The sequence below is a fragment of the Oreochromis aureus genome, linkage group 1 (assembly GCF_013358895.1).
Source record: "Oreochromis aureus strain Israel breed Guangdong linkage group 1, ZZ_aureus, whole genome shotgun sequence".
NCBI classification, from domain to species: Eukaryota; Metazoa; Chordata; class Actinopteri; order Cichliformes; family Cichlidae; genus Oreochromis; species Oreochromis aureus.
The window spans coordinates 21,462,400-21,485,504 of NC_052942.1; the positions used below are offsets into that span (position 1 = coordinate 21,462,400).

Sequence of the window (23,105 nt, forward strand, 5' to 3'; positions counted from 1 at the left end):
AGTTTTCATCATCAGGCAAAATGTGAAATATATGTCTGTGTCTGACTGGGAAGTCTGTACTGCTTTGGGCCTTGTTTTGATAATAAAATGAATGAATAAAGCTTAATAAGAATAAAGAATAGAGTAAAGTTTAAGCTCAACGCTTACACTCGGGCACTGAAACAATTTTAATGATCACTTTTAATAAAAGACTGTAAAAATCTCCAGGAAGATTTCAAACCATTTTCTTCATTGTATTGCATGTACAGTTTTTGAATAAGCTTTAGGTCAAACAGAGAAAAACACTGTCGTAAAATAATGCAAAAAGTAAAACATATCTGTACATCTACGCCCACCTGCAACCCATTTCAAGTCACATACACTCACACACTCCGATAACACTCTTCACAAGCACGACTAGACATCAGTGGTTACTCTACGACTCACTTGCTGTGTACCGTCCTGCTATTGTTATCTCATACTATAAACATAGGCTGAAGAGTATCACAGCTTACAGTGAAATAATATGTACATGCTTTTAGAACATTTAAAACAAAACAAAGGAGGAAAATGGGAGTCGTCTTGACGCAGAGACTTGAAAGATCAGGTCTTCTCCTCAGTTCTTTTTGTGGAGAAACTTCATTTTACTTCCTGGAAATAAAATACATGAATCTATTAAGCGGTGTGAAACGAAGCCACGAATATTCGGTATAAACAAAAATCTGATTACTGGCAAACATCCATGTTTAAGTTCTTATTGGTGAAGCCTATCACAGCTAGCTCATGTCATGTGAGATATTTACAATAAAAAGTGAGAGTGAAAGTGTGCAGAGGTGTAGTAAAAGCTGCTGTGTAGCTCTGCCTGTTCAGATGACATTAGCATACGCAGAATAAATATTTGATATTTCTGTTTATAACTTTCCAGCTCCTAAAATATGTCTGCTTCTGAACTCACCAAGGCCTCTGAGGAACTTGTTGACTCCACTCTGCTCTGTGTCTGGCAGCTCCTCCAAATATTGATCTACCCGCTGCTCAAACAGACCTGTCAACACAACAGCAGAGATTTTTCTTCAAAAAAAAGAAAAAGGAAGGAAAAAGAACGAGAATATGAAACATCAATACTTCAGGGAGCTGCTGTGATTCAGTGAGAAAGCATGCTGATGAAAAACTTTCAGCCACTAGAGGTCAGTGCAAGTGCAATGCTTTCTTCTGCACAGAGAGCACCAGGAATGCAGGGGTGGAAATCCACAAAGAAAAGCAAACAGCTTTCTCATGAAATGTTTTAAGGAAGAAAGAGCGTTCATAGACCCAGCTGACACTCAGAGACCAACAGTCTACCTTTAGCTCGTGTCTTTCTGAGCTCCCGGTCTTGGATGAACCCTGCAAACATCTGAGACTCCATGAAGACTCCCAGGAAACGGCGGATGCTCTTCGATGCCACTGATTTGCGGAAGGCCTCTCTTTGGAAAATGCGCTCCCCGCGCTCATTCTGAGTGATAAACAGGGAGTAATGTCCAATAGTCTCCAGGAAGAAGCGGATGAACGCCTCTGACACCAGGCTGTTCAGGGAGTTATACTCTGCAGGGATAAAAGCGAAGGCGTTAATCGATAAAATGTGCCCACAGCTTTTGTTAAACCTTGAAGATCAAGAATTTTGCTGTGCTTGCAAAGTAAAGTTGTTGAATAAAGACCAAACCTCAGTCATGTTAACCACAAAATTGAGACATAACAGTAATGATGTGACAGTTTTGTGTTTATCCCATGTCACAAGATGTCAAGTGAAGCACAATGACACTGCAGGAAAAACCTGAAATCCTGCCCATCAGAGCACCCAGAGCTACAACTGTCATCCAAGGCTAGTTTACCACAGGTCAATATTTTTTACTTATTTCTTTTCTTGATTAATCATGTTGTTGTTGTTTTTTATTACTTTCCACTAATATTAGCACAAGAAAGCTAATTGTTGTAGTTGTAGTTCCATTTTTCCCTTCACCTACAGTCCAATGGGACTATACTGTGGGTTGCACAAGTGTGTTGGCTTTCTGGACTAGTGAGAACTGGTTATGAGTGGCACTTGGCACATGTAACATAACCACACAGAGTGTTAGCTGTTGGTCTTGGAGGGGAATTTGGAAAGCAGAGATAAGACTGTCTGAAGTAGCCTTAAAAAAACACAAATGATTTGGCCTTATTATGTCAAAATTCTCTTTGTTTCTGTGCCGTAAAGCATGTTGTGACAGCCCATTACAGGTAAGCCATTCATGATTCCTTGATAAAAGCCTCATTTCCACACCAGGAGTCAAACCCTGGCCTCCTGGGTGAAAACTGGGAATCCTGACTGCGAGGGCACATGGGAACTACACATAGAGACATTGACGAATTAGAAACAACTGCACTTATGCTCCAGTCAGCTTGAAATGTACACTACTACCACCAGAAACAGCATTAGCTCATCTCAAAGATGAGCCTTTCATGACTCACTGTCAGCAGAACAGAACACGTCATTTCCCAGCCAGTTTCACAGACTTGTAGACCGCGCACGCTGTCGCCCTAATTAACAAGAAGAACATCTGCCGTGTTACCGAGAATGTTCAGTCACTTATTCACCTTCGTCTGACTCGCTGTCTGAGTCCTGATTGATGATGTCATTCCGCTGCTCCAGCGCTTGCTCGAGAGCTGCTTGAAGTTTCCGCGGCAACAGCGATGCCTCGTCATCCATCTACAGACAGTTGAAAGCGCTGGAGTTACTACGGATCAACAACAATGACGTGGAGAAGATGCTCTGCAACCTTTTACGAGCATGACTGTCTAATTTCTGGAATAAGAAATGTTTCAGTCTTCCTACTCAGCCTGATACAGTCAGGTTTTTTTGGTTTGTTTGTTTTTGTTCCTTACTCATGATCGCTCTTGTCTGCTAACTTTAGTTAGTTACTGCTGTGTAACACACATTATTGAGACATTTTGCTGTGACAGCTGTTACACCACAATTACATGTTGCCACAGAAAACCAGGACACCCAGGAATGATCTCTGCGGTTCCTCTTAGTTTTTTTTCTCTTTTTCTTTACTGTTTTCCTGCTTTCTGCATTCCTCACTGTCTTCCTGTTTGCCTAGGAAGGTGTGTTCTATGTCTCTCTTTCCGTCACTTCCTGTGTTATTTTGTAGCTTTTTTTCTCCATAATGTGGCTATATTTTTACTTCCTGCCTTTGTTCTTTTCCCACCCTCGTTGTTGTCTGATGTAGTTCACCTATGCCTTATTGGCTTTTTCCCTTGGGCCAGATCACCTCTGTGTGCTTCGTTACTTCATCTAGTCATTACACTCCTATCCTGAGTTTTGGACTTGAACTTAAAATTGTTGAATTTTTCTGAGTTAAGTCACAATTAAAGCTGCTTTTACCTATTAATATATTGTTCCAGATAAAAGAAATGCCAATTAATGTTTTTGAGCAAAAGAGTGAAGAACATGGAAATTTGCCATTATCTTTACATTACCACTTGGGGCACAGTGGTCACTGCTCATGCTAATGCTAATGGTTTTCTTTTTAAATGCATAGACCAACCTGTCTAATGAAGCGGTCAGTTTCCAGGTCGACCAATAAAGCCTAAAAAAGAGAAAAGAAGGATATCATTATTTGATCAGCAGACATGAGAACTCTTTGGTGAATTATATAACTTTAAAGTGCACTCTGCATAAAATGGCTCAATGTTAGATGTAAACATACTTTGGAAATGTCATAATGAATGAATCACAAACTGGAAGAGTGACAGAAACAGGTTTCTGGCATCGCGAACAACTCGTTATTGGGTCGGTGTTAACTCTGATTAACATGGTCGCTTCTCAGTTTGATACATTAATGCAGCCAATGCTGGGAAAAAAACTGGGTGTAGTAACACTTTTGTAACAAACTAATGGCCATTTCATTTCACGCGGCTTCCCCTGCCAAAATATTTATTTTATACGAAAGAAAGAATCAGATGGAGAGCACAGATGCCATCCGTCCATCCACATTGAGCCATGTGTGATACAGACCAGTGTAGTGAAGTCTTGCTACACTTTACTTCACCCAGATTCTGTTTTGTAGAAAGACTTGGTCTTAAACCTGTAACCATTATTTTTACTGATCAACTAATTTACCCCGGCTGGAGTGCACATCTCGCTCAGCTGGTAGATGCCCAAAAAACCCTAAATACTCATTTTAAGTCAAAAAAAGTATTCATATTTGAGAAGCAGGCACACAAAGTTGTTTAATAAGGTCTGAAAGCTGCGGTCTAAAAATGAGACCTCAGTTTTCCTTTTTTTTTTATCATTTGGACGTCACCTGGCTAGTTCCCTAGTATAATAAAAACAGAGGCAGAAAGAGAAACAGCCACAGTTGCCAGGTCATAATGGAATTACTGTGGATCTGTACTGTTTTAGCTTATCATCCAAATCCCTTAGATTCAGGACTCTACGCAGCAACATTTACACATCGCTGACATCAACATGAAAATTGAAAAGTTGATGGTCTAAATACAATCTACTCGCCTCTTCTACAGGCAGCTCTTTGAGTTTAGGCATCGAGCTGGATAGCAGCCCCACCAGGAAGGGAGTGGGACAGCAGACGATATCCAGCATGGACCCTGGCAGCACCGGGATGAAGGTGTGTTGCCAGGAGAAGGGGTAGAGGAGCGCCACCACAGCATGCATGCAGCTGGACAGGGTGCTGATGATGGGAGACAAAGAGGAAGGCAAACACATCAATCATGTTTAACCTGATTAATTCAGACAAGCTTGAAACAGGGAGAAAAAAACACTGAAAGGGTTGTGCAGTCAAGCATTTACTCAGAAAGCACCACCTGCTGCGGTCATGCTAAGTTGAACGTTATATTCTTCTTTAAAATGCAATGTTTGGAAAATCATTACTACTAAATCACTAACTGGGGCCACATTCCAAACTATTGGAGCACAGCCGATGTATTTCCATCACTACACTCCAATTCTCCAAGTTAAATGACTATTTGATCCTCTTTTCCCTGAAACTGTTGCCTTTAAATGAGCCATAACAGTACAGCTAAGTATTCGGACTCTTTGTTCTTCCTGCAGCTCATCTGAGGTGCAGCCAGATCCAACAGACTGTTCTTGAGCTTCCACAAATACACTTGTTTTTCTTTTCTTTCCCCCAAAAGTTTTTACGTTATCGCAGCTTATTATCACAGCTTCTGGAAAAATTAATGCCTTAATTTATTGCACTTCCACTTCTCGTGCCAACAGTTAACGCCATTTACTATAGACCACAACGAGGAAACGTAACCCCATAAACGGCATTATTTTGAGATTGCCCCACTCTGTCTGCAGGGGTGGCGTGACTCTGACATGTTGCTATGGTTAAGCTGGAGTCTTGTTGACGCAATAACAAAAAGCAGCAACTCGGTTTAACTTCGACAGCTGTGGTATAACATGAAGCTCACAAATAGCAGCACGTCTTTCTCACGATCCGTCGCTTGTTGACAGTGGCTGACCCCGCCCCCCCTCCAGACTCCCCTCAGTCTTCTACATACTGTCCAGTCCATGTACACAAAGAGAGTGAAAATAAACTGTGGGTCCAATCTCTCTCTCTCACACACACACACACACACACACACACAAACCACTAAATCAGTATAGCTCAAGACCGAGACCAGGGATCAAACATGGTATATGACGCACGTTATCTGAGATATATACATTTCATCAACAGCAGAACAGCAAACAAAAGTTCCTCCCTTTTATGTGACCTATTTCTGTTTCAGCACAGAGGAACTTTACTGAGCAATATACAGAGAAAACTGACAAACTCCCAAAGCTTTTTTTTCCACAATATCCAGTCCAGCTACATGTCTTCCAGAGTTTTTTTTCTGAACTTCCCATGAGTCAAATTGACAAGATTAAAATGTTTTCTAGACAGAGTAAAATAAAATTACAACAGCGAAACCCAAAGGCTACAATAACCACAGCATACAACCTTCTTTTTTTTTTTTACATTTCACTCACAACATGAAGCACTTGCAGCTTTGCTTTGGCCAGTCTGATTTCCATTTGCCTGAGGAGGGCTTGATAATTCCTAACAGATCCCGTCTCCTGGGTTTGACGAGTTCCAACAGGGAGTGATGGGGCACAGATCTCTGAAAACCTTCGCCACAGGCTACACACAGCCCTGCACACCACTGATACCAAAAAGGATCAATTACACTCACTCCCCGACCGCATACTCCTGGGAGAAAATGAACTTGCAACGAAAACACTCCGCACTACCAGAGGTTGCCACTCAACTTTGGAGAGCGAGTGGGACATTCCCGTTTGATCTAGACCAAAGCTTCAGGCATACACAGGTCATAAAATAAGAAGAAAAATGCTTTTTGGCCTCCTTATTCATTGATTGGTAAAGAACAGTAAAACACTAAAATAAAACCGTTTGAGTTACTTTAAATAAACGGTAAAGCCATATTTTTTCCTTGGTACAGTATAGATAAGTACAGAAGCTGGATTTTAGCCACTCAAAATTGGTGGTAACAATGACATCAACATTGCCACAAAGTCAGTCAGTGCCACTTTATTCTAAATGTGAAATTCCACTGAATTCAATTTCATTTATGTAGCACCAAATCACAGAAAGTCATGTCAAGGTAACATCTTTCAATAATAGAGAGAAAACAAACAACCCTCTTTGAGCAACTACTTGTTGATAGTGGGAAGGAAAAACTCCCTTATAACAGGAAAAAACCTCAGTCATCTGCTGTGACTGGTTGGGATTGAGGGGAGGAAGATCAGGAAGAGGAAGAAATCTTTTCAAAACCACTGAATGAATTAAAATTCTTTGGTTTGTGACCATCATAATTATAAAACTAGCAGTACTTCTGTCTTAGATGTACTTTCTGTACTTTCTAGTGCTAATTGGGAAATTTAACCCCAACAAATCAAAATAAAGCAACTCACAAAGAATCCAAGTCGGAGGTGACAAAAACTGCAGTTCTTAGAGTGGCCACTTGAGACAAGTCGTGATAGACACTTGTGGTAAAATCCCCAACTAAACTGCATTCAGAAGCAGCTTTACAGCTTTATACAAAAATATTTTTGGTCTCTGTGGATAGTTTTCCCCTTCATAACAACTGTACTCCATTTGGACTTTGTTAAAGTTAGTTGCAGCCTATTTAAATCATACTCTGGCGATATAGCTCTACCACTCCTGCTAGGCTTCGCTCACAAATTTGGGTCACTGAACTGGACTTCCTGCCCGTGTTTGTGTTGCAGGTGACTTTTGGACCATTTTGAATTAAATATCATGACTAATACTACTATGTGTTCATTCCAGATCATTCAAGAAGTTTAGTGCTTCAGTTTTGAGGAGTAAAATTGTAGTATTTTATTTATCCGTTAGCGCTAACTAGCAAGTACCAGTGTCTTAGCGTTTCATCTCTACAGTTTATAGATGCAGCTTTCTAAGGCCTCGGACAGTAAGTGACTGCTAGAGGCTTCAGGCTGAGTCTAGGTGAAACTGGTTATAAAGAGCGTGGTGCACCAAAAACCTCCTTGTGGTAGATTTGGTTGCAAACAATTTGCCTTGGCCGCCCTCAGGACACTAACATTTCTGGTTTGTGTAACACTATTCAGTTTCACTCTTGCTTGAAAATAGTTTCCTAGTGTTTGCGGACAATTTGGCATCTACCATGCAAACTGCAATAAGGGCAGTCTGCTAGTGACCGAGGTAACTGCAAGGAGGTTTTTCACTGAAGTACCATAGCCCTCTCAGCGATTCCCAGCAACCTCCAGAAACCACTCACCAACCAGTGACAGAATACACACATCACTGGTTGCTAGGGAAACCGACCACTCTGTAGGCCTGTGTAAACGGGGTCTATTTTACTGTGACACACTTGTTTTTTCTGTCATGACTGATCGTTACCATATGGTGGTTAACCGGTCTCTAGGCCTGTGTGACTGAGGCCTAACCATGCTTGCTAGCTTGCTTTGCTGATCCACCCTTGATTCCAGTCCAGAAACGCGTGGGTGACATCACAGTAGGCACGTCCAGCTTTTATATGCAGGCTATGTACGAAGTAAGATGGCAAATGTTAATATTTATCATTATTGAGAACATGTTAGAAATTAAATGAGTTACTTAGTTAACTTGCTGACTTAAACATATGTAAATATACATGAATTTCAATGCTTTAATACCTTTTTACTAATAAAAACTACACCACGGAAATTAATTTGACTCATTTAATTTGATGGAATACATCTATGTTTCAATTTATGATGCCACTCTCAAGAAAAGAAGAGAAAACAAAGATCCTGAGAGTTCAACAGAGGTGACGTCTGTTCGGAGCTGTTGTGTGTTGAGGTTTGGGAGCTAATCCTCACATATTAGCTCTCATGGGTCTGCTGGGCCTGGTTTAATGCGTGTGACGATGAATTGGCAGATACTCCAGGAAACATGGGATCGGGAGGCTTAGTCTGTGAAGCCCAGAAGAAGAGTAGGATAAATTTCAGTATTCAAGAAAAAGAGAGGCAAGGCTGTATCATCACATGCTTTGCAGCTCTGTGTTGTATCAACCAGTCTTAGAACGGTTAGATTGGGAAGACGAATTCCACAGACGGGTCTAGAGAAGACCAAACCACAGCTGTCACATGCCAGCTGATCCACAAAACCACTCCTCAGTGTCAGGCCTCCTTCAAAGCCCCTAATAACACCTAGAAGTCACACGAAGTGGCAGCAGAGTACATGCAGAACTGTATAGCTAGGGAAAGCTCCCAGTGGTGTATTTTTATCCTTTTAGCAGAATGTTCTCTGCTTGCTCCTTTAGCCCCACAAATGGTTTTCCCTCACTTCCTGTGCATTAGGGTCTCCAGTCACTGGGTCTCAGTCAAACAGCACAAACTATTTTACACTGAGAAATGGCCCCCTGATGGAAAACTCCATACATGTTCTTATTAAAACCACAATAACGTCCGAGTTTAATCAAGGCTGTCTGGAGAGCAAATGGAAGTGTGCAGGTGTCTACCGTTACATATGCTCACTGATGTAAAAATCAGCTGCTCAGACTCATGTAATAGCCACATCTTTCTCCACTGAAACATTTCACATATTTACAGCGCGTCGATGAGTTGAATACCACATGGGAAAGTGTATGAGTTGCTAAAAGTGGTTTTGGCTTTGTACCAGCTCTGCAGAACACGCCAGAGAAAGTGTCTGAGAGCAACCGTGGACTAAATGAAACAAGCACGCTGCAGTACCTGCTGATTTGAAAATGCCTACAGCAACAGCAATAATTCTACCTGTCTGAGCGCTACAGTCACCACATTGATCATAATATTGCAGATCTGCAGCTGCAAAACATGTTGGCGAGCTCCACAGCTGCAGTTCACTTTTAGGCAATTTAGTGCAAAACCAAGAACACGACGCCTCATACGTGTTTTTTAATATTTTTTTCAGTCATGTAGTTTTACTATAAGAGGACACAGGAACGGCTCTATGCAGAAACACAAACAGCCTGCTGCACCACAGAAAAGTGAGCTTGATTAATTCGCCATGGCTGTGAGAAAGGCTTTCAGCTATTGTTTTGTTTCCCTTCACAGTTCCCTCCTCTTTTCACTCTTTCCTCAAAAAGCCAGACTTCTCACATTTCATTAAATTCTTTTCTCTTCTTCGTTGCCCACTCAATCACTCTTACGCAGCTCTTTCAGACATACACTGGTAAGTGTATAAAGTGATAAATCAAATTAAAAAGATACAAGGACGATTTGGAATTTGCCCTCATGTTTTTTATCAGTGCATGGACAGAAATTTGTGCCTGGTGTATCTAAAAACTGGCCATTAAAGCTGGCAGGTTTAATGTAATTTTTTCATTTTCACAAAAATGCATTGTTAGCTATTTTAATTAAATATATTTATGCACAGCTGGACAGAATCATATTACCATATTATTAATATCTGTAATCTAATATACAGCAGGAGTATTTCTCTGCTTATGTTTAGCAATAAATCCAGACATTTAATTTGGTAACCGTTCTCAGCTCTACCCAGAGGGCTGACAGTGACTGTTTACATAAGCCTGCAGGACTGACAAAATTCATTCAACATCTGCAGGTCACTTGAGTAAAGCAATTACAGAGCAGTACAGCTAATGCTGAGTGTCTGTGATTAGACATCCAACTAGTTTTTACAGGCATCAGAGGGTGAATGACTTTGTCTTTGCAGACTTTTGTGTAGAAGCAGCAAAACTTCTGGAAATAGCAGCAAAGCTCTCGGTTCATTTTTACGAGACTTGATTGAACGCAGCTATTGCCTAAAATAGCTTTTCCTCTCGGTTCCTTCGGGTGGTGGGTATACATTTGAGGGGAAAGAAACATATATCACGGTCTGCTATGGATTATGTTCCAGAGAAGGAGAGGGAGTAGCTCTTTTATCACATGAGTCATTAAAGCTGCACAGAGATCATGTTTTCAAATGAAATCAAAAGACAGTACTGCATATACACATGCATAGAACCATAGACATTAAACATGGACTGGTTTGAGCTGATCAAACATTAAGAGGTATCTGTCGAGAACGCTGCCTTAAACGTTGTGTATGTTATTTTTGTTTTGTGTAACTTGATTTTCAGTTTTATGTCTTCTTTCGTTACATTTTAACTAACCTTCTGCTTCTCAGTTATTTAAATTTGGGACTAAATCTGAAGCGGGTATTATATTTCAGTTTATATTTCAGAGTTTTTAATAATTAGGTACAGTGTCATAAAAGTTTTTTTCTTAGTTTTTTACATTCTTGTTTGAGTTAAATTTCACTTGCCTTGTCCAGGCTTGATAACTGAGAGATCTTTTAGGCAGCTAAAAGATCTCAAAAAGCAATAAATCAGACAAAAGGGATTTCCAACGAATCACAGTGAGAGCCATTATCCACAAATGGAGAAAACTTGGAACAGAGATGAACCTTCCCAGGAGTGGCTGTCCTACTGAAGTTAGTCCAAGAACGCATTGACGACTCATCCAGGAGGTCACAAAAGAACCAGAGGAACATCTAAAGAACTGCAGGCCTCACTTGCTTCAGTTAAGGTCAGAGTTCATGATTCAACAATAAGAAAGAGACTGGACAAAAATGGCATCTATGAGAGAGTTCCCAGGTAAAAACCACTGCTGACCGAAAAGAAAAGACTTGTCTCAAAAACAAATCTTCTGGATCATCCTCAATGATCTTGAATTGCATTACATCTGCTGTAAAACCAACAGCACTTGATAAAAAGATTATCAACAGTCAAACATGGTGGTGGTAGTGTGATGGAGCCGCTTTACTGCTTCAGGACCTGAACGACTTTCCGTTTTAATGGAACCATGAATTCTGCGCTCTAACAGAAAATCCTGAAGGAGAATGTCCGGCCATCAGTTTGTGTCTTGAAGCTCAAGCACACTCAGTTTATGCAGAACAATAATCTAAAACACACCAGCAAGTTCACCTCTGAATGGCTCAAAAAAACAAACAAAACAAAACCAACGAAGGTTTTGGAGTGGTCACTCCAAAACCCCGACTTTATTGGGGTTTACATGCTTCGGTATGACCTTAAACAAGCCGTTCATGCTCAAAATCCCTCCAATGTGGCTGAATTAGAACAATTGTGCAAAAAAAGAGTGGGCCAAAATTTCTCCACAGCAGTGTGTAAAACTCATTGCCAGTTATTGCAATTGCTTGACTGCAGTTCTTGCTGCCAAAGGTGGCGCAACCAGTTATTAGATTTAGTAGGGTAATTACTTTTACATATAGGGCCAGGTAGTTTTGGATAGCTTTTTTTCCATTAATAAATTCAATCATGATTTAAAAACTGTATTTTGTATTTATCTGGTTATTGCTGACTAATATTAAACTTTGTCTAATGAACTGAAACATATAAGTGTGAGAAAAAGAAAAACAAGAAGAAATCTGGAAATTTAAACTTAAGATGGTGGTAAATAAAAAGACACGGGGTCACCAAAGTTCAAATAACCCTGAGGGGACAAGAGCAGCTGCACAAAATTTCATGACAATCCATCTAAGAGTTGTCAAAAATTATAAATGTAAACTTGATGTTTGGAAATGTCTGAGGATCACCAGAAGGTATAAGACTGTATTCTCTGGAAGCCATCAGTATGCTTTGTTTATCACTTGAGCTAGATATTACAAAGATCTATCAACAATGAGTGCCGTGCAGAACTCGCTGCTATTTGCTAACATATCATAATAATACTCTATCTCGAGTCACTTTGTGATTCCCACCCTATGACTCCTCGATGCTATCAGCTCTGCTAATGAGCAGCTCAGACAAATTTTCTCCGGGGACGCAGAGCGCGAGGTCACTTGTACGTAGGGAGTGAACGTGACATCGTAAGTCAAACGGTGACAGTTGAGCCACAGATCACAGAGGGCAGAGTTGCACACACAGGAAGTGCATTCCTTCCCCTCACAGTCACTGCCCCCACTGATGTTTGTTTAAACTGGGCTCTGATACATGAAGAGATTACTTCTCCACTCAAATCTCCTCCCACTCCACCCTTGACTCCAATGCTCTAAAAGTACCCCCCTCTTTTGTGTAAGAAGAGGACACTGAGTCCTTGGAGACTTCACATTTTACCTCTCCTTTGAAAGCGACCCGTTACACCTCTGATATCAAAACTCCACTGCTGCTTGACTTTTTCTTATACTTACCAAACATCAGACATCAGAGTGAAACTGTTACACATGCATCTGTCAGGCTTCAGTTGGCAAATCCACAGCATAACCCTGCTATTACGCGTCTCTGTGTTTACAAGAGGGATTCCAATAGGCCGCATGAGACTAAGGCAGCCCTGAAATTTTCTAGATACAACAGATTGGACACTAAACAGCACTTATCCTGCTAGTTCCTCTACAGAGTGAGTGTGATGTGTCATCGCACAGATTGGAACAAATTGAGAATTTAATTTAATATAGATTCTCAGCTTACTGAGTGGTCACGCGGCTGATGTAAGTGATCTCTTGTTGTGCGCTGCACTCAGGGACGCAAGCTTCTTTCCAACTATCCTTAAACTACTTTTTGATTTGAGATGACAAGGAGGCGTAGGAAACCAAACCAGTCTGTCAGGGCCTCTTAAGCCAAACTTTTTCCTTTCGGCTGCTCCCCTTTAGGGGTCGCCACAGTGGATGATTTCGTCCCTAGCATCCTCCTCTGTCACACCAACCCTCTGCATGTCCTCCATCATTACATCCATGAACCTCCTCTGTGGTCTTCCACTTTCCCTTCTGCCTGGCAGCTCCATCCTTTATCCAATATATCCACTATCCCTCCATGCACATGTCCATCTTGAGCCAGATTAATAAATCTAAATATGTCCTCTATTATCTATATGGTCACACTACTTTACTGTAGTGGATAGCAACCCATCAATCACAATATAGCATACCTTGCTATATCCCTTTTGACTTTAACAGGGAGAACAACTTGGAAAATAAGCATCATATTGTATAAAAAAAGATTTGAAACTAGACCATAAACTCAGGAACAGTTTTTGCTGAGGTCACGAAGCACAGGAGCTGACTTGTCTTTTCCCACAGATTTCAATGTACCCAGACGGCTGTTTGTTTAAGGCACTCTTTCTTTTATATACAGCTTTTTGTAAAGGCACAGAGGGAAAATGCCTGTTATAGCCCACACTGAAAGAACACAAGTGTGCTCCCATTTCAGTTGCCAATATAATCACAGTATAAGTAAAACTTCTTTCAGCAGCTCCCTTATTTTTCATCAGAACTTTGTGTCTGGTCTCAAACCACGGATCATGTTTGTGTGCGTGAGGCAAATTTGTTAAACGCTACCCCACAGAGATGCATCTATATATAAAATGAAGGCAGAAGTCTGAGTCTTGAGGCTGAAGTCTGAAATTTTGGTGTTCTTTTCAAAAATTCCCAGGAGAATTTATCACAAAAAATGTCTGAAATTACGTATCCAATGAGATATTTTTTTGGATATACAAATATAAAGTATGCACAAATGGTTGCACCAGTGAACTTTGCAGACCAATTTTTTAACTCTAACACTTACCTGAGTTTATCAGCCACAAAGATGACTCTCCGCTCCAGCAGCAGCGAGGCAAAGACGCGAATCACCTGCCGCACGCTGAGACATTTGAACAGACTTTCAAAGTCCACGTGCTCCAGTCGGGAATCGGTGGGCCGCCTCAACTCAATGACCTGAGTGATCACAGAAAGCGTGAGTCTGATTTACTGAGTGCACTTTGCCAAAGTGTACTGAGCTAACGGTCATAAACAAAAAGCAGTTGTGTTGTGTTGTGCCTGTAGCTCTGACCTCATTTCCTGCACCGGGAAGGAAGGTTTTTACTTTGATGATCTTCCCTGGAGCAGGAAAGGGGGACTCCATCAGACTCCTCATGAAGGGATAGACCAGAGCTGCTGAGATGCCTCTCCGTCTCTCTACCTCATCCAGGATCTGAAAAGAGGGTGTTGACAATTAATGGAAACATACTGTTGTGGCTTTAAGCGCTCATAGTTGTCTAGCTCTCATTTTCTGTTTTGAAAAATAGCAAAAGCATCTATTTCCATGCCTTTGTGTGAGGAAAATTCCACCCAGTGTCCCTGTCTGCCTGTTTTGGTCCGAGCTGCCTCCTGTCTGGAAAGTTGATTGGGGGAATTGCTCATTTTGGAGGTCATATGATATCACCCCTGTTGCTCTCTCTTCACACACATACAGCTTCCTCTGAAATCAAACACTGACCTCCTTCTTTATCATGATAGCTTTTTTTTTTTTTTTTATAAATCTAATTTACATTTGAAACATCGCAGCCATTCTCTTGCTCTCTTTGGGCATCTGCTAAGGGTGCTTAAATATCACAGGATCCAAAACTAGTTTGGTTCTAGGAAGTAAACACCAGTACAAATAAAGGCACACACCCATACTGACAGTGTGTGAATACTTCATCAATATGGGGAACTTATTCTACTTTTACTCAGTTACTGCAGTCTCTATATCTATATGCACCATATCCTTAAAACATTCAACATTCAACAGTCTGGGCTGAAATAATAAAGGAATCAGATAAGGCTGAAAGAGTCACACAGAGTGACTGCTCTGTTCTGCGTTAGCACCAGTGAGAAAAAAGCAAGAGAAACAATTACTCTGGGAAATCAGAGGGTTACAAAAAAAGGGAAAAGAAGCTGAAACAAGCCTTACTGACGAACAGGCGTTCGGCACAAGGTCTGCTGAAAGTCTTTTCCTTCAGCTGTGAGACAGGTTAACCACAGCTACAGTACCGCATGCAGAAATTTGGCTTTTTATGTGTGTGTGTGTCTGTGTGCATTGACTGTATGTGTGGCTAGAGGACAAGACTGAACTCACTGTAGAGAACAAGTCAAAACAGCCCAGCCTGCTGATGACACAGTACACCTCAGGAAGGCGAGGTCCTTTCCCAGTCGGCTGTAAGAGAAAAAAGAATAAACTCTTTACCAGAAGAGACCCATTCAGAGATATCCTTAAAAAAATAATAACTATAAATGCACTTGAAGGAAGGGATTAACAAGGTAGCCCTATATCCAGTGCTGTCCAAAAGTCTGGAGTCACACCTCTTTTCTTTATATTTTACTTCCAAGGAAACACATTTTTTTGTAATTTTTTAAAGTGGTCTTGAGCAATAGTTCTCGAGGGTTTCTTGGCTGTTATTTTGCTTATTTTCAGCCCAGTCCTCGTACCTGATGATCTTCACAGGAATATTTGTTTTTGCTTGTTAAGACACTTAACACTGACCTATGAATCATTCAAGCATAAACAAGGAACCTAAACTCAAGGGATGCATCAGTGTTGTATCCTCACAACATAGAAAACAAAGAATCAACTTTAGACATTTTGTTACTACCAGCCTGTCACAAAAACACATCATTTGTTCACATTTCTTTAGTTCATTCTATTAAAGAAAACGCCAAAAATAACTAAATTTAAAAAGCAGCCGTGGCTCTGTCATGGTTTTGGGCTGCACTTCAGCCAGTGGTGTTGTTGGAATTATTAACAAAAGTACAGAAAAGTACCATCAGATTTTGATCTATCAAGCAATGATCCTAAACACGCTGCCCATGCAGTAAAAGCATACCTGGATAGAAAAAACACACGACTGAACACAATCAGTCACGATTGGCCTCCCCCGAGGACGAACCTCTACGTTATTGAAGAATAATCCAACAAGGGGCGATTCAAGACTTCCAAACACTATTGTATATAATTACAAATATATAAAGGGACCATGAAACTACACGGATGATAACGTGAAGATAAGATGCTTAAATGTGAAGTCTTTGAGTCAATCTGTCATCTGAGGTGAAAGTCTTTCATGCGGATAAACATAGGTGGTTTATCTGCTCTGTCTGATCCTATCTGCTGTCCTTTGTGCGCTCAAATAGAAACACCGGGGGCACAGACACTTAAAAACACAGACACAAATGAACACAGGCCACACAGACAAATCCACTTGTCCATATTAGGAATACAATTTTCTCCTCTAGTTTCTCCTCTGCCTTTCCAAATGGATGATTAAATCAACTATGTGGAGCTTGATTCAAGTCCTCAGGAATGTTCGGCTGCTGCCAACTGCTGGACAGACAGCGGGGAGGAAACAAAGTTACTGGAGGAGAGCAGCTCACCTCTCTCCCCATCTCCCTATCTGTCTCTGTCTACCGTCATTAAAATCTGCTTCCATCAAAAAGAATCTCAGATCAACAAAGCGGATCATGCATAAGAAAACACTTTGCTGATCTAAAGAATACCAAGAAATCTGATTGTTAAACAGCACACACGCTCCTGGTAAGCGTCTGAGACCGTGCATTCTGCGTGCACGCTTTTTTTTTTTTTGCAAAGGCAAACGGCAAACAAAAATCGCCAGCACATTAGCAGAATCCCACACAGTCATGCTCTCCACCCGCAAGCTAAATGGGAGGCTCAACGAAACACTTCAAAGCATTCGCCAGCCTAATTACGGAGAGGAAATGCTCCAGAATGACAATGTTTGGATTTTTCATGGTTTCTTTTTGTCTTGCCTCGCCCGAGAAACCGTTGTTGAATTCAATGAGTCAGTCCTAACTGGGTTTTTATCTTCAATTATTATATTTTACAACATTTTTATGGGCTTTTTATGACCGCGTTCTATCTTTTAAGGCAATATTTCTTCCCAAGTGTATTCAATTTAAAATGCAACAGAGCTGCACATTTCATTAAACATATTTTTTTTCAGTTTATGTATTTTGTAGCCACTGAAATCTCACGTGTGTAGTTTGGGTGTTTGTTGCTCTGCTAACACTATTTAAAGTATTTACTGGGCACACACACACGCTGCTCAGCTGCTGTAACAGTGAGTGCGATAATCTTTGTCCGCATCTATTTTTTCAAGCGTTTCACACCCAGTTTAGTTTTTCATGTTTTATTTTTTGACATTATTATTCTTAGCGATTTCTTTCCTTTTCCGACACAGCACACGGTCACATCAGCAGCGCGACAGGAAAACTACATCGAGTGTTCAAATAAAAGCGTCTGTCACAACAAACAGGGGCTCAGCGGGGTGCGGACAGGGAGATGAACAGCAGCTTACCAGCAGGCGCCTGCAGTACCCAAACCTCCTGCTGCCGTCCTCCCCAGTCAACATGAAGGAGAAGGTCTCGCTGAGGCCAAAAACAAATATATGCACATGAGGAGCAACGCAAAGACACAGTCGTGAACACAACAGCAGATGCTTGTGATAAAACAGAGCACGATTGTATTGGGCCTGGCATGGTTACACATTCAAACGGTGCAGTAGGTGGAGTGCACAGATAAAAGGGTGGAGGTGTGTGAAAGATTACCATCATTAGTATATTGTTATTGATTAAATAAAGTACAGTATCATTTGTTATCAGTTATAATGTCCGCTGTGGATTTGGGTTTAGTAAAAATCCACCTTTTACAGAACGGAGCCAAATGGAAAAACTTTTAACATGCATGAGACGTCATTTCAGAAGCTGGCGTCTATTCAGCAGAGGAAAACCTAAACCTCACCCTGTAAGGGTCGCCCTTAGGTGACCCTTACAGGGTGAGGTAGATGTGAAATTTCTATAGTTTCTATTTTTTTCTGTTGCCCAACAGACAGGTAAGGAAAGGAATTTGACACTGTGTGGAAGACTGCTGGACGTACCTGTTGTACTCTGAGACCGGACTCCAGTCTTTGGCATCTGGGAAACAGAACTGGGGAATGGCTTTGAGCCTCTGTTCTGCCTCCCTCATCTGCTTGGTGGGCCTATCCAGCTGTGAGGTGAGGAGAGGATTCCAGTCAGCTCATCCTCCTTCACATAACTCTGTCATCCTTTATTAAAATCCCCCATGGATGACCTACAAATGACCAGACTAACTTTTCTCCTGTTCAAGGTTAAACTCCCTCATGTCCTCTCTAATTCAACTACACAGAGAGTGCTCTCTGGCCGTCTGAGATTAACTTCTCCCAGTGTACACGTCAGCTGAACAGTAATTAGAAAAATACCCTTTCGGGGGTTTTCCTGTGGCGTGAATGGATCCTGGTTATTTTTAATTATAAACAGACCTACAGGGCTTTAATTTATAAGCTGTAATAACCCACACAACTTCAAACAGCCTGCAGGGTCAAATGTGAAAGAAGTGTTTTAAGGCTCAAAATGGGGGGAAATTTTAGAAACCCTCTACATGATCTTTTAATAGTAAGAATAATATCATTGCAGTAACAGCTTTATAAGTCACGTAATAATAACACTCAGGAGGTTCTGAACTATTTATGCTTTGGAAACCATTCAGTGGTGACATATCTGTGCACAGTTTGTGATTTCTAAAAACCTAGTGACGTCGGTTAAGGAATTTTATGGTCGCCTTTTTTTTTTTTTGCATGTTTGCTTTGTTTCAAAGCAATTCTGGCTCTGCATTCTTGTTACGCCCCAAGTAAAAGTTGTCAGAGGCAACCAGCAGCAGGACCCAGTTGTGGCTTTTACCTTGGGGAATTGGTAGGTGACCTCTGGGGAGTAGGAGTTCTTGCTGGGTTTCTTTTTCAGAGAAACAACCACAAAGTACTCAAAGAGTTCCCTCTCCTGCCACTCGATGAGCTGCAGCTCCAGTGTTCGATAGCTCGGGGCTCGTCGCAGGATGGACTGTAACTTTAATAACCTCTGGGTGTGAGCTGAGAAACGGGGCAAACATAATACACGAATGAAATCTGAGGTTCCAGCAGGTCAGTCAATTAAACAGAAGGTATCCGAAAAATTTGCGCTCGCTAACCTTTGAACCGGTCGTCTGAGTCGCTCTCACTCTCGCTGTTGTCGTCTGGAGACAGATATTACACAGAGAAGAGGGTTTTCTATGGGTCAGGGTGCTTCTTCACAAACATGTGTTTATGTCGCAAAAGGGACACAGAGGGAACGCTACGTGGGTGGCTGAGATACAAATATTTACTTGCTTATCTGGCCAGAAGATGAAGGGGAATATAGAAAAGCAATACCTCTCAGAGATGCAGTCTCAACATTGGACATGGAAAGCTTCTTCAACCTCTTCTTCCCACGTTTAGTGCAGTAAATGGAGTTGATCCTCTGGACCAGCTGTAGATGGAGGAAGGAGTAAATTCTATCAGAAACCTAAGGTTTTGTTTCTCTTGAGCCTAAGTATAGGAAGCAGAGATGTGCACGGCCAAAGCTAACAGTGTGAAATACAGTACATGTGTGTTAAAGGGTGCAGAGAAATACAACAGAAAGGCATTAAGGGGACTTCTTGAGAAAAAGGCAAATTTAAACAGTGATTACAACAGTGATTACACGCATCAAGGCACTCTATCTTAAAAACACCTATTCCAAACTGTGGAATTACAAGTGATCCAGAGCTCCACTGACTCTGACTGAAACCTGAGATGATCTGTGAAGCAGGAACACAGAGTGAACACGGCTGGAGCTCTGCGAGGACTTAGTGTAGGTGTTTTTGTACAGTTTCGCAGTGTGTACCTTGGGGATCCTCCAGTGCCTGTGTGAGGCCAGGGTATCGGTTGTGCTACAGAGGCTATCATCCAGCAGGCCGCAAGGTGAAGGTGATACACCTATCTGGGGGAGAAGCAGCATTTCGTCGTGGCTGTAGCGTTTGGTCAGCTGCGACATCCGATGGCTTTTCCTGTCGCTCGGAGCAGGCAAGTGAAGGGACTGACTACTGGGTTTGGAAGGCAGCTAGATACAGAGAAAAGAAAGCAGCAGGTTTGGTACCTTTCATTCACTTGTAATAACACTCAGCTTTAAGCAATATCTTTATATCTCAGTTACACTGCGTAGTGATCTGCCTACCTAGCTTTTCATTTCCTGTCATAAAGAGGTGTCAAACATAAGGCCCGGGGGCCAGAATTGGCCTCTAATATGGCCTGCTCGACAGCTTTGGAAAGAGAGCCTGAATTTTGAACTTCAAGGACAGAAATTTCCATTTTTTTTCATAGAAATCTGTCATTTTAATGGTGGTTTCAAAGTAAAAAGGAAAAAAAAGGACATATTCTGTCAATTAACAAATATTTTCTGTTTTATTTTGTGTTTAATAATTACAGGACAGTCTGTGCAATGAGCTACAAAAACATTTTCTGTAATTTTAACAGTGTTTTCTTACAATTTAAACCCAAAGTGTGGTGCTGACTGATTTTTTTCATTTACTATAACAACGTTTCTTTATTACGTAGAAAAACTGACAAGTAATTCAATTCAATTTTATTTATATAGCACCAAATCACAATAACAGTTCCCTCAAGGCACTTTATATTTTAAGTTGAAGACCCCACAATAAGATAACAATAACATGTATTGTTTAAATTGCACTTATTTTTCTTTTATTAAAATATACCAGGGTTTAAATGTGTAGTTTAATAGCTGTGCACTGACAGAAAGGTCAGTTTCACTGGTCCGTATGTGGGCCACAATGCTTTAATGTGTTAGTGTCAATGCAAACAAAACATTAAAGCATTTAAGCAGGAGAATACAGGTTTATTGTGAAGCAGTCACAGGGAGTGGCAGTCAAAGGAACAACTCAAAAAAGCATGTCCATCTTCAAAGCGTGGGTTTTTCCTTTACATGTGATAACTTGAAACGTTCTTCAGCTTCTCAGCACTACTCTGGAAATGACTGACTTCTCTGATTGACTTCTCTATCAAAAGTAGCAGTTCAAACAGTGTTTACAGCAGTGTTAAACAGTGCTTGTTGTTACCACATGTACCCCTTTTCTCCCCGGCCTCCTACTTTACATAGTGTGAGGCATGTGCCTGGCAATGAAGCGAACAGACTAAATCAGCAGATGGCCCTTTCTGTAAACATCGCAAGGTCTAAACACGTCAAGCTGTTTCCTGGAGTGACACAAATGAGGTGTGAGATTCTTTAAAAGACATTATCCAGGTTTCATCCGTGACACCCCGAAAGGGGATGTGTGTTATATTTACTACAAGAAAACACATCTGCGCTCCTGGGTTACCTGAGGCGGAGAGTTCAGCTTCCTGTCCATGACGGACCAAGAGCGGTTGTTCTCCAAAAGACGAGACGTCCGGCCCAAACTCCGCCGCTTCAGGTCGACGTCCTCATATGGATTCTCCTTCTCTGTGGGAATAAAGTGAGTGTTCACTGTAGAAGTACAGCTGGCAACAGTTTGTGGACGCAGGCCGTTCCTGAGAGAGGACAGACGAGGCCGAGGGGTCGAAGAGGGTAAATAGAGGGCGATTAAAGGTGTCAGAGGTCCAAGAAGGCCTCCCTAGGTTATTTCAAAAAGAGATGAGTGATGAAAGGTAAGTCAAAGGACATTCACAGCCGACCCAAGTTAATTTCCAACTGAGTCACTGTCCAGATATATAAACTGTAGTGAGAGAGCAAAAGAAGAGTACATAATGAGTTATACAATGACCTTTCCAATAACCACTGGTTCTTTCAAGTTTACATCCACTAAGTATATATTTATATGTTTGTTGTTTGCATAAGACAATCTGATAAAGAGGCTGACAAACAAGCGTTCAGGTCTCATTTGTCAAATTATTTTAGGCCTGCAATAAGCACAGATTTTGCTACCGCTCCATAGCTGTACTTCAGTCACTAAATGATGGCAGGAAAGCAAAGAGCATGAACATTACAGAGCATAGCATGGCTCTCGCTGATGTCACCTGGCAGGGGACCAACTTCAATAAAGAGAGAACTTGTGTAACACCACAGTCCGTGTCTATTCAGACATGTGCTCTGAGAATAGTTTTTTGGCAGGGTCTGAAAAAGGTTGTGAGAAAGAGAAGAAACCACGGCGAAGAACAAAAAACAGAGCCAGATGGCGTCGAAATGCATGAAGGGAACTTTTAAAAGAAAGAAAATCAGTGTTATCTGGCAACAGAAGTGCATCTGGTAGCTGTGTTTGAAAGAAAAAACCTGGTGAACCCTCCAACAATGAGAGTTTTTTAAGCACCTAACTTAAAAAAATGCTTCCATAGCTTTGTTCAGTTACCTATTTTTAGGTTAATGATTTAACCTGTACACACACACACACACACACACACCCATGCATAGACAATGTACACTGGATGGGGACTTTCGGGGCGTTATGTTGTGTCACGCAGTCAATTAGTTGAGTGGAGTTATTTTTATGTGCATCATTAAAGCTGCGGGGCAGAATCAGAGGGCTCAGTCTGACCCCACATTGTGCCGCTGCGCCATTAAACCAAAGCTATACTGTAATGAGAGCCTGCTGGGAAAATCATATGTCTCTATAGCTGCTCATGTACTGGAGGGTACTAATCTGCTCCTCTGATTACAAACATCAGGATCTCTCCCTAACACACTCCCAGACACGCAGCATTACGCAGGGAGGGGACACACCTCAGCTGCACACTGTGATTGTACATTTCTGCGTACACACAATGGACGCTCTGGGCAGGGCGAGGCTCAGAACAAACTACACCAACAATGTCAGGATCAGTTTACCCTCTAAAGTGGCGAGCTTGTAGCAATGCTCAACCACTGAAACAAAACTACATCAGGGATGGACGCTATAGAAGAACCTCTGGCAGGACCGCAAACCGTACAGCGCCTCCGTCACAAAGACAGTCTCTCCCGTGACCACGCTGGCGACGTTTT

General features: G+C 41.4%; 1 protein-coding gene across 3 annotated transcripts in view; it reads right to left on the bottom strand.

The window, feature by feature from the left end:
- Positions 1-149: 149 nt before the first annotated feature.
- Positions 150-23,105, bottom strand: part of dennd2b (DENN domain containing 2B) — a 52,693-nt gene continuing 29,737 nt past the window's right edge. For all 3 annotated transcript variants that reach the window (XM_031748678.2, XM_031748677.2, XM_039610440.1), the window contains exons 5-20: positions 21,472-21,593; positions 19,980-20,195; positions 19,487-19,583; positions 19,267-19,311; positions 18,984-19,168; positions 18,164-18,273; positions 17,585-17,654; positions 15,352-15,429; positions 14,305-14,445; positions 14,041-14,189; positions 4,505-4,682; positions 3,540-3,581; positions 2,587-2,698; positions 1,318-1,557; positions 935-1,021; positions 150-630 (exon numbers count right to left, since the gene is read on the bottom strand). In XM_031748678.2, coding sequence (XP_031604538.1) covers positions 596-630; positions 935-1,021; positions 1,318-1,557; positions 2,587-2,698; positions 3,540-3,581; positions 4,505-4,682; positions 14,041-14,189; positions 14,305-14,445; positions 15,352-15,429; positions 17,585-17,654; positions 18,164-18,273; positions 18,984-19,168; positions 19,267-19,311; positions 19,487-19,583; positions 19,980-20,195; positions 21,472-21,593 — 1,907 coding nt within the window. In that variant the 3' untranslated portion in view covers positions 150-595. The remainder of the gene's footprint in view (positions 631-934; positions 1,022-1,317; positions 1,558-2,586; positions 2,699-3,539; positions 3,582-4,504; positions 4,683-14,040; positions 14,190-14,304; positions 14,446-15,351; positions 15,430-17,584; positions 17,655-18,163; positions 18,274-18,983; positions 19,169-19,266; positions 19,312-19,486; positions 19,584-19,979; positions 20,196-21,471; positions 21,594-23,105) is intronic.